We start from the raw sequence: 12,074 nt of genomic DNA, 5'->3' as shown, positions 1-12,074 counted from the left end.
GATACAGCCACAACTTTGTTGGGAAAAAATAATAATATTCAATGATAGATTTTAGTTAAGTATCCATTAACATATGCAGTGAACTTTAGTGATGAACAAGTCACAATGAGTTAAACCAGATTACCTGCAATCAACAGAAATCCATAGTCACAAAGTCACGGACCGCCCAATCTTCATTGGATGGTTCAAATTTAAGTTTATATTTTAAATTATAAAATTCAAAAATAAATTTATCAATTTTTTGAGTCGACGTCGTCCTCACTACTTGATTGTGTGCTCTTATGCACCAAATCCATTTTAGAGTTATACATTTGCGTAACTTAAATTTGTTTCATATCTTTCTTTTCTCAAAATAATAGAATGGAAAGAAAGTATTGGTGGTCCTATAACTTTTTTTCCTTGTTATTATTTTTGTTTGTGGAGGAGTTGAATACATGACTTTCTTAACTCTCCAACTCATGTGTTTATGTCTCAATTGTTACTCGTAACTTGTTTCCATATATTCAAACCTGGTATTTTTTTTTATTTTAAAAAATCAAAATATGCAGTAAAATTTGGATCTCAATCCAACGATCATAGTTGCCCTAAATCCATTTCATTTTCCCAACCTATGAGTGGACGGTTGGAAGATTACTTCTATACTTCTAGTACTAGAATTTAACAAGAAGTTGAAAGACATGACATCATATATTCTAGTAACAGAGTATGACTTAACTAAAAGACGGTACCAGTACTACTTTGAGAAGCTACGAGGAAAAACAACGAGTCAAAGTATGGATTTGACTTTGACAAAAAAGTTAGTTCCCGCGTCAAAAAAGTTTTTATCTTTTTCGATGGATGATAGCAAATCACACAGCATAGCATAGAACACTCTCACTATGCAACATAAACACTCTCTCTCCGCGTTAACATTTTTCAACTTTCTTTCTTTACACTGCATTACACCATAGTCGTCATAGTCATAGACTATTATATATTCTCTACTTATCTATTTCTTTCTCTTCTTTTCTTTCTCCTTTTCATTCACTCATTCACTTGATCAGTTTCTCACTTTCATATATGGCTCATCATCTTCACCCTAATCAATTTGGTCACCCTTCTTTTCTTCATTTCTATTTACTATTGTTTTTTTTTACCATTTCTTTCTAATTATTACTAGTACTGCTTATCTGCTACTGCACACACAATTTTATTGTATGTTATATCTTACGTTTAAATGTCTAATTCATATACTATGATTGCCACAACAGATATTGAAGAAATTTTATTACAAGCACAATATCGATGGCTACGTCCGGCTGAAATTTGCCAAATTCTCACTAACTATAACAGCTTTCAGATTTCTTCGCAACCTTCGTATATGCCTCCAAGTATGATTAATTCTGATTCTAATTTCTTAATAGCTCTTTTTGTTTCGAGATCTTTATTATAAGCAGAATGCTTTTATGAATTGTGATGTTTTGGATTGGTTGACAATAGGTGGTTCACTTTTCTTGTTTGATCGAAAGGTGACGAGATACTTTAGAAAAGATGGACATAACTGGAGGAAGAAAAAAGATGGAAAAACTGTTAGGGAAGCTCATGAGAGACTCAAGGTATGTACACATATATTTTATTCAACCTAAGATAAAAACCTTAGGTATTGTTGCAGTTACAACTTTAATCTAAATTGGAAATAAAACAATAACATAAAAAGACGATGCTGAAATTATTTTAATGTCATTAAAATCAATCCTGGAATAGGAAATAAACTGAATTCAGAACATATCTTTCTAATTTTACGGTATAAACCATTACATTGAATAACATATGATGTTTTCAGGCTGGAAGTGTGGAAGTATTGCACTGCTACTACGCCCATGGAGAACAAAATGACAATTTTCAAAGACGAACTTACTGGATGCTTGAGGAGTAAGTTTTCATGTTTACCATTTTCAAATCTCACACTAAAAAATCTTCATTTCTATTTAATATTTTACAGCTGAATAAATAATTTATAATCCTTGGTTTATAACTAAGTGGTTGGAATCGAGTGATTAATAAAATTCCGTTAAGGTCAAATCGTTCTCTGATAAAATTAAGTTAGACATAGTTATGCAAAGTTTATCATCATTTTTCATGTAAAACAAGTCTGTCTTCATTTCCTCTCCAATTGTAATAACAACTTATACATCAGCTCCTTTATGTTAAAGCCTTGTCTGAATAAGCGCTTAATTACGTTGTTTATCTAAACACTCTATTTGTCTTCTTCCCTCCTTCAAAGTTTCTGCCTTGCCTCGCTTTGTCTCCATCTCACACATATTGGTATTGTCCATGCAGAGCAAATGAAGAAAACTTATACTTTTTTTTCATCTTCATGTTTTGATGCATTTGTTCTTGCTTGAGGATGATATGCTTTAAACCAATACATGTGATCAGCAATACTAGATCTATCTCATTAGTACCTAGTTAAAGCATGTAATTCTACTTGCTTCAAGAAATTGCTAATTTTTTTTTTGGTGGTTCCTATCTCTGGAAGTACTTCTTTTAGGATTTCTCTTTTCACTCTTTGTATTCGACATTGTTACAGGGAACTCTCACACATCGTTCTAGTCCATTATCGGGAAGTGAAGGTATAATGATACAATCATACAGTAGTTTTTATCATCTTTCTCCTTGTTATTTGATGGAATCTCAATAAGAATTTCTTCTTTTTACATTCTTAGTAACAATTTAAGGAACAATGAACTAATGACATATAATTTTTCAGTGCTTGGTAAATTTGGTCCTTAAAAGTAATATAGGTATTCTGATCAAGTTTTTTCCTCCAGGGAACCAAAGCAACTTTAATGCATGCCAAAGAAAATGAAGAATCTAATCCTTGTGATCAACAAACATACAAAGTTATGCCTAACACAGAGGCAGAGACTTCTTTACCGTCTAGCATTAACAGTGGTCAAGCATCAGAATATGAAGAAGCTGAATCAGGTATGTCTTTTTAGCATAGCATTATTCTATTAACGATTTGAAATGTTTTACTGTCGCACCTAGAGAACTTTTTGAATAGCCTTCTTTATTTTTTTATTCTTCAATTCACCTTCTTGTATCTATTTTAATATTGTAACTCGATGTAATGTTTGTAGCATTCAATAGCCATGCAAATTCGGATTTCTACTCTTTTCTTGAGCTGCAACAGCCTGCTGTTCAAAAGATTAAAGTTCAACTCCCTTATTCTAACTGTCCCCTATCTCTCAAAGGTAAATTTCTTCAATTTAAATTATTTTCAACAATTTATTTTGATGTACGGTAAGTGTAAAATAAATTGTATTCATGTTTCCCTTTTATCGATCAATCATGTATTGCTGTGTCATTAAAAGAGTGTGACTTTTGAGGTAATCAAACTTAGTGACGTAGCAATGGATGGTTGAATGAACTGTAATGAATTTCACCGCAGTAAAATTCTATTCTAGAAGAGCATCAAACTTCAAAATTAAATCACTATATTTTATATATTCCGATAATGTTGGCCTTTGGATCAGGCAAGATCTTACCTTACATGCCATACTAATTGTAAAATTGAAATTGTGATAGATGATCAGGAAAGGTTGCCTGTCATTCCTCAGGTGGATGATATCTTACTCAGTCAAGCTAATGAAACCAAATACATTAACAATGTTGGATTGACATGTGAACTCTCAAAAGTTCTTGGCTTTTCATCATGGCAAGATATCTTAGAAAATAAGGCTGGAAGTCATAATGTGCCTTTTCAGTCTTTTCCTGAAACAGAACCCAATAACACGGGAATCAATAGTACTTCTCAAGGATATGAGACAATGGGGCAACATTTAACCATCAGCATTACTAAACAGTATGATAATAGAAGTTTTATACCAGCTGAAGCTGAAGGAAATTGGCAGGTATGGGACTAGTTATACTTATATCGTAAAGAAATGTGTCATTCTGATATTGGTCTGTTTAACTACTTTATGCATCAACCATGTCTGCAAGTAAAATGGATACTTCATTTATTGCATTATTTCATGTTACATAGTAAAATTATTTAGTTTTAAATCAGGATATATAGTCTGTTCTGTATAAGCTTCAATATGGTATTTGTCTTCATATCAAAAGTCAAAATAAACTAATGACTCACTACAAAGTGATGTTGGTTTGATGTTGTGATTTGTAAACACTTGTATGTTTCTGACTGCTTAATTACTTGTTTCGTGTTTCTTCAAAAATTTAAAGACTAGTCAAGGAATGAAGTTTTGCTTTATGCATGAGTAATTCTTAAACATGTAACTTTTTAACTCTCCATCAAACTCATTTAACTGCTCAAAATTAAATCTTAATTTTCCTTGTGAACAGGCCTCTGGTTTTAATTCTTTAAGCGCATCCACATGGCCCAAAGATAGTGCCTATTCAGGCTCATCGTGTGAGGTTAGTTATAGTGACAATGAGCAGGAAGTTAATGAAGTTGATTTTCAACAATCCTTGGAACAGTTCCTTCTTCATACACACCAACAAAACAAGGTTCTTATGCAAAATAGCCCTCATGAAATACTTTTAAAAGCAGAAGACAAGTTAAAATCAGATCTAGGGATCGATAAAAGCCTAGTTGGAATAGAAGACACTCATTTCACTTCAAAGAAGACTCTATTAAGTGTATCTGTGGCAGAAGAGGGCCTGAAGAAGCTCGACAGTTTCAACCGATGGATGAGTAAAGAACTAGGCGATGTCGAAGAATCAAGCAAGCATTCCCCTTCTAGTGCTTATTGGGATACAGTTGAAAGCGAAAATGGTGTTGACAGTACAACTATTCCTTCCCAGGTGCACTTGGAGAACTATGTACTGGATCCATCTATTTGCTATGATCAGCTTTTTAGCATCATTGATTATTCCCCAAGTTGGGCATTTGAAGACTCGGAAATTAAGGTATCCTATTTTGATATTCTGCACTTGCCAGTTTTGACCATATGTTCACTGAACTGTTGTAATATCTGTTATTTTGTTTTTGTTCATCTGTTAGCTATATTCTGATTATCTACTTATTTACATATAAAAAAAGTTATTAAAAAAACATGGTATCCATGGAAGAAAAAGAGAGAAAAGTCTAAAAGTGCACTATATTGATGACGGTAAAATGATACTAATTTCTAACTACTAATATCAATTTTACAGGTTCTCATTTCAGGACGATTCTTAAAGAGTCAACATGAAGCAGAAGATTGTAAATGGTCATGCATGTTCGGCGAGATAGAAGTGCCGGCAGAGATAACCAGGAATAGTGTTCTCTGTTGTTATACACCTCAACACAAGGCTGGACGGGTTCCTTTCTACGTAACATGTTCTAATAGGTTAGCATGTAGTGAAGTGCGCGAATTCGATTTCCGAGTCAATTATACTCAAGAAGTCAACACTGCCGGTGAGATCAGAAGCAGCAATACTTATGATACTTTTAATAAACGATTTGGAGAATTGTTGTCCCAAGAGCATGACTTCCCTCGGGATTTAGATTCGATTAGTGTGAATGAGAAATCTCAACTGAGAAGTAAAATCAGTTCTTTGCTTGGTAGGAAGGACGATGAATGGGACGAACTACTTAAATTTACTCTAGACAAAGATTTTTCTCCAGAACTTGTACATGATCAACTGCTTCAAAATCTTGTAAAAGATAAACTACATGCATGGCTCCTTCAGAAAACAACTGAAGATGGGAAAGGCCCAAATGTATTAGATGAAGGTGGCCAAGGTGTGCTTCATTTTGCAGCCTTTCTTGGCTACGATTGGGCCTTAGAACCAACAATTGTTGCTGGTGTGAATGTGAACTTTCGCGATGTAAATGGATGGACTGCTCTTCATTGGGCGGCGTTTTGTGGCAGGTCAGCATCTCAATGCTTTTCATCTAAACTCAATTTATAGTTCATCGTATTACTCCAACACGATACACTTTGACAATACATAAAACTAATAGGATAAACTACTGATCTGAATTGCATCTTTGCAAGAGTGATAGTACTGTATAAAATATGTGAAACAGGCCTAGCAGAAGTTAAAATGCTTACATTTTTTTTTTTGCTCAATATGCTTCATTTCATCATAGGGTTGAAAAATGAAAAGGTTGGAAGTACCTGCGTTTTTGTTATGGAAAAAAGAATCATACTAGAAACAATGCAAATTGCAAAATTGCACTCATCTTCCGTGAGGTATGCTAAAATAATACATATACTCCTGTGTATTTAAAAGACACGACATCCCTAACAAATAAAGGTGGTGAGAGTGCTCATTTAAATAATCGAAGGGGTGTGTGGGCTATTTAAGCATACCTCGGGAAAGGCGAGAGCCATTTCCCATGAAAAGAGTCCAACGTGAGACTCGTGATTTTTCAATTTTCATTGAGGAATTGCATTTTACTTTCATTATCAGGGAGAGGACAGTTGCTTCCCTCATATCTCTTGGGGCAGCACCAGGAGCACTTACTGATCCATGCCCACAACATCCTTCTGGTAGAACACCAGCCGACCTAGCTTCTGCAAATGGACACAAAGGAATTGCTGGTTATCTTGCAGAATCTTTCTTAAGCTCACAACTCAAGTCTCTTGATTTGAAAAGAAACATGAGAGAAACCGTTGGAACAAAACAAAGAGTCCGAGAACAAAACAATGAGTGCTTCTCACATGAACCTTCAATGAAAGATTCACTGGCTGCAGTGTGCAATGCAACTCAAGCTGCTGCTCGTATTCATCAAGTTTTTAGAGTGCAATCATTCCAGAGAAAACAACAAAAGGAATACGATGGTGACAAATTTGGAATATCTGATGAACGTGCTCTTTCACTAATATCAGTGAATGCGAAGTCACACAAGTCTGGACTACGCAATGAGCCTGTTCATGTTGCTGCAACACGTATTCAGAACAAGTTTCGCAGTTGGAAGGGCAGAAAAGATTTTTTGATTATCCGACAGCGAATTGTAAAAATTCAGGTACATATATATTTCCAACCTTTGCATGAATTATGTACAAATGATGTTGCTCTTTTTGTTTGTGTTTAATGTTTGCTAATGCATGCTTTCCTTTAATCCTCTAACTTATTATAGGCTCACGTGAGAGGTCACCAGGTTAGGAAAAACTATGGGAAGATAATTTGGTCGGTTGGGATTGTGGAAAAGGTTATATTACGTTGGCGTCGAAAAGGTAGTGGTTTGCGTGGATTCAAATCAGAGGCTATTTCTGAGGGAACTATGGTACAAGGTGTATCATCTTCCACTGAGGATGACTACGATTTTTTGAAAGAAGGCAGGAAGCAAACTGAGAAAAGGTTGGAGAAAGCCCTTGCTAGAGTGAAGTCAATGGCTCAATATCCAGATGCAAGAGACCAATACCACAGGTTGTTGAATGTTGTAACTGAGATACAAGAAAATCAGGTATGTATCTGTTTAAGAAAAGTATTTTTCTAATGATATGTCGCCAAATTTCACACTATATGTTTTCAGCCATTTTTTTCACAACTGTGCAATCAATCTTGCATGAGATTTTTACTAGTTTATCAGAAATACGGGAATCAAGAATGCAAAACTTAGAGGTTTCTGTTATTCCCACCTGAATCATCTGCTGAACCATAATGCAAAATCATCAGGACTTTCAAAATGCCAGCAGTTAATATCATTTAATTTGTTATTCTGATTGCCAGCAAAGCTTAGCCAGTCTTTTGTAAATGCCTTTTGTAGGTAAAGCAAGATCGAAATTTTATCAATTCAGAAGAAACAAGACAATTCAATAACCTCGTTGATCTTGAAGCATTGTTGGACGAAGATACTTTCATGCCTACAGCCACTTAGAAATTAGCGTCCATCCATAATATGTTTGGTTGTTCATTGTATGTATGGGTTAGATTGTAACATAATCAGGCGATTGTCTTATTTTGATCCTTGTAGAAAAATCTTGAATCATGTTCACTTGTGTAGTTAAAAAGAAATTGTAGGGTCATTTGCTAACACCTCACACAAAAATGCAAAAACTCAAATCATATAATTCCAAATAATATGCACTTCTCCCTGTCGAGTGCAGATTTATCTTAGCTAGAATAAAATGCTTTAAGCAAATTGTGAAGCCAATTTTTCAATGCATGGTTCATTGCCAGGAGGGAGCTGAGGTTGGGTTTACAATTAGATTAGCGTTGGCACCTTTGTCAGATTATGCAGTACATGTCATTGGTTAACCTAAAAATGTGCAATGAGTTCAAAAACAACCTGGTAAGATAACTTCTTGAAGCGGGCAAGCTGTTCCAGGTATTTAAACTGCTTGAGATGAATGACCGGAGTGTGAGGTGGTTTCTTTATCTTCATTCTCTTTTGAGCTTCTTGCAAACTGATGTCAAAGAAAAAAAATCACATATTTGTCATCAACTGGTAAGTCTAATGCATTGATTAAAATTCATATAACCAACTTCACCTAATGAGATACGACATGATTGTTAGTTGTTCATAGATAAACAAGGAGCAGCATAATTAAGCTCAGCACAAGATTCAAAATGGAGAAAACAGGCAGTTTACATATTCCCAACCACTCAAGAAACCAAGTAACAGCTTATGCCACAATATATGAAAGACATATACCTGTAATATTTATCACAGAAAAACTTATCCTCGGCATTCGACGTCTCGGCTGAACTGTGTTGGAAAATATTATCCTCCAACTTTGTAAATCACGATCACCACGGACTCTTCGTACTACCAATCGCACACCATGAACTCTTCCTTCTAAGAACCGATCTGCACTGTACTATATAATATTGGCAATTAATAGAATATACTCCATTAATATTAAAATCAATTAAAAGGCTTCTAATGTTCAAAAGTATACCTCTCAAAAAACAAAAATCAAAAGTATGAAAACGTGTGTACATAACTAAAGAAAAGCATATAATCCATTTATCATAAATTGTTGCAACATATTTTGTCAAAAGAAAATTGACGCAACACAATCGATTGGCATTGTTGACAAGGAGGGGCTGCATATTATTTGCATTGTTCTTGTCTCCATTCTTGGAAATAATAAAAGTTGTAACAACCACGGTCAGTCGTAGTCTATGTCTGATTTGGAGATTCTGAAAAGGAACTAACAAGAACAACTTTGACCAGCAGAGAGGTGAAAATACAACGAAGTATACAATAATGTACGATTACTTAAAACAATAAAAATTGTTGCAAAGTCACAACTCTATCTTCTCTCCTTCCCAAACACTAGCTGTCACCTCAGTTTTTCTTGTCTCCCGACCAAGTGGTTTCCATATATTTTCGGTCTTCTTCAATTGGTTTTTGTGATTTCGTTGTCTTTGCATGACCTTGCTGGAGACTTGAATGCAGTCGTGTTTGTAGGCAAATGTGCTCAGTCGTTTTATGCTATTAACATGGATGTTGTGAGTTTGTTCGCAGATTCATCTTTTTGTTTTTAGTGACTTTGAATTTGTATTGTATCAATGTACTCTATTAATTTGAATGAATGAATGAATGTCGTTTATTTTTGTTAAAAAAAATTGTTGTGATGCTGCAAAATCTTAAACACGAGTCTCTGACAATAACTTCGTTTTAATCAGGTCAAAAGATAAATATTACTCGGACAAGTGTGATATCATTGTCTTTCAACAATTAATATCGTTTTTATTATAAAAAAAAAAATTAATGTTGTTTTAAGTAAGGAGTTGGATTTGATTGTACATTCTAAGCATATTTGAATCATAAACAAGAATATAGAGATAGTATTACTGGGACTATATTTCATTGACTGTTCTTTCAATTTATCCTCTTGACCGATTATATATTTTCAATGTTTCGATTATACATTCCTTTGTCGCTCATCATATGTTTTCTTGTCTGAAAGACGATGTGAAATCTATTTTACATGTTAACTTCTGATGTCTCGCTCAATTAATCGATACAATATCGTTAAGTTCTGACAGTAGGTTGTTATTGTAAGTCTAGTCATATGTCTAGAAACTAGCATCTACAAATGAACTAATTTTAGACCCCTTAAGTAAAAAAGTTTATGTCTAGCACTTTTTAAATGGAAAGCTCATTTTCAGAGTTTCACATAAGTGCGGAAAGATTTTATATAATCAACCAAATCAAGCATTTACAAAAGCATCATATCTAACTACACCTAATTCCAACAATAGAGAGAATTAGTTGACCGTAATAGCCTTACAGTACATATCAAGAGATGAAAGTATAATTGACGGTGATTCCTCATATTTCTTCAAACTTGCTATTTATCTCCCATGGTGGCTCTCTCTAGTTTAGAACCCATAAAATGGCAAAAGATACTTCAAATTGTGATATGAGTTGTTTTATGTAGGTGACAGAAAAGTGAAGATTCGCTAAGCAGACAAGAGGCTCGCATAGTGAATTGATATTTCTTCAAAGTGAAGTAATTTCCAAGTCATCCCTAATGTCGCAAGATCGCCATAAATTCGCTAAGCGAAATGTTGCTCGCTTAGTGAATTGCTCTATGCAAAATACCTCCAACTCTTGATTCGCCTCCAACTCGCTCAGAGAATCTTCCTACCATGTTCCATCTTAACTCTTTGTAATGGTTTGCTTCTGGTTCACTCCTGGCTCGCTCAGCAAATTGTCTTATACTCAGAATCGTTGATCTTTTTCAATTCAAGTATCCTTTGATATTTAAAACCTATAAGTACAAGTGAAACAGGTCATAGTATAATTGTGGTGATATTTGAAATCTAACTGTAATATTTACAGTGAATTTGGAAGTTTCATGAGATTTCTTACCAAACAAGTTAATAAGTGTTATAAATATACATGTGAATTTAAGTAAAATTGACACTTATCATATAAATATGAGATTACATCACTTTTTTTTTTTTTTATAGAAAGACTACATCACCTTATAATCATATCTTTTATAGCATTTTCACATGCTTGAACCATTTTTAGATGATGTATTTCTTAATTATATTATGTTAGTCGATATTCATTATTCTATGTGAAATGTTGGTATTTAACAAGTATATGATTTTGTTTTCCCTATCAGATTCAATTTTTTGCATTGTTAAAACTTGTATTTCTTACACTATTTTGTTTTAAGTGATTTTATAAATTATTGGTATTTCTAGTTGTTATAATTCTTATATTTGAATAATTAATTAAGGTCGTAAAAGTGAAAGAATAGCTAAATTTGTGGATTTTCTCAAATTAATTAATTAAAATATAAAATCAATTATTTAATATTTTAATACACTTATTTTGATATTTTTGGGTTTTATATATGGAGCAATTTTTAAAATGAAAAGAGCAAATATTCTAAACATTTTAGGCGATTTATATTTGAGAGTGGCCCGTGATGGGTTGGGTAATTCATAAGATTAGCCCGTTAAAAAATAGTTATACATTCTAACTATCTCACTAGGTCATAAGTAAAATATCACCGAAAAAAAAACACCGACTCTTACACTTTCAAGTCTCTAACGGTTTTTCTTCTCCAAACCCTAATGGAGCATACGGTTATGACAGGTACGATTAAACATTGATAATATGTCTTTTTTTTATGACGTTAACATGTTTTTTTTTAAGAGCAACATGTCATATATCTTATATCTATGATTGTGGGAGTAACCAAAAAAAAAAATCTATGATTGTGGTTTAGTGTGATATACTACAACAAACCGACCACCATAAAAATCGTTGATGTTCAATCCTTATAACCGAACATAACTATTCTTATTGAAAATTGAAGACTTTTTTTTTTGAGAGAAAAATTTAAGACTTATATGTGTTCATGAATCATGTTTTAAGTTGTAACCAAAAAAAAAGAATCATGTTTTAAGCTTTTTTCCTTGCCTGCACTTTTTATGTTCCAACTTCCAACATGCTAATTTTTTTTTTGTCCATTTTGCTTTGTACGTATTCTTTTCTTCTTTCTTTTATATTTCTGTATTAAAATAAAAGAATTATTCTTTTACTAAACTGGTATCCATTTTTTTATGTGTTTTAATATAATCGTGCTTATAGTTTTTCTTTGTAATGTGTATATGTTAATAAATTCTTTTACATATTTATATAGAATTTATTTTGGTAAATA

The 12,074-nt window shown here is 33.3% G+C and overlaps 1 protein-coding gene across 4 annotated transcripts; it reads left to right on the top strand.

Annotated features, from left to right (window-relative positions):
• Positions 1–1,021: 1,021 nt before the first annotated feature.
• Positions 1,022–8,067, top strand: LOC146933663 (calmodulin-binding transcription activator 3-like). 4 transcript variants are annotated; one of them, XM_085705450.1, is made up of 13 exons: positions 1,022–1,090; positions 1,251–1,370; positions 1,480–1,595; positions 1,823–1,911; positions 2,570–2,612; positions 2,811–2,967; positions 3,123–3,236; positions 3,571–3,896; positions 4,348–4,914; positions 5,161–5,861; positions 6,406–6,961; positions 7,076–7,402; positions 7,706–8,067. In XM_085705450.1, the coding sequence occupies exons 1-13, from the start codon at positions 1,060–1,062 to the stop codon at positions 7,814–7,816; spliced, it is 3,258 nt and encodes a 1,085-aa protein (XP_085561576.1). In that variant the 5' UTR covers positions 1,022–1,059; the 3' UTR covers positions 7,817–8,067. The 4 variants fall into 4 exon arrangements, with proteins under 4 accessions (XP_085561576.1, XP_085561578.1, XP_085561575.1 ...); XM_085705452.1 differs by lacking the exon at positions 2,570–2,612; XM_085705449.1 differs by having other exon boundaries at positions 1,022–1,370.
• The last annotated feature ends 4,007 nt before the right edge of the window (positions 8,068–12,074 follow it).

Source organism: Medicago sativa, chromosome 4 (assembly GCF_051527215.1).
Source record: "Medicago sativa cultivar Bolivia chromosome 4, Bolivia_mono, whole genome shotgun sequence".
NCBI classification, from domain to species: Eukaryota; Viridiplantae; Streptophyta; class Magnoliopsida; order Fabales; family Fabaceae; genus Medicago; species Medicago sativa.
This window is presented reverse-complemented; position numbering and strand designations above follow the sequence as displayed.

Excerpts from the sequence above, each read along its gene's own strand:
- LOC146933663 (XM_085705449.1), top strand. The coding sequence starts at position 1,217 with ATGTCTAATTCATATACTATGATTGCCACAACAGATATTGAAGAAATT. Across the intron at positions 1,912-2,569 it reads ACTTACTGGATGCTTGAGGA|GGAACTCTCACACATCGTTC; the intron begins GTAAGTTTTCAT and ends ACATTGTTACAG. Across the intron at positions 6,962-7,075 it reads AGCGAATTGTAAAAATTCAG|GCTCACGTGAGAGGTCACCA; the intron begins GTACATATATAT and ends AACTTATTATAG.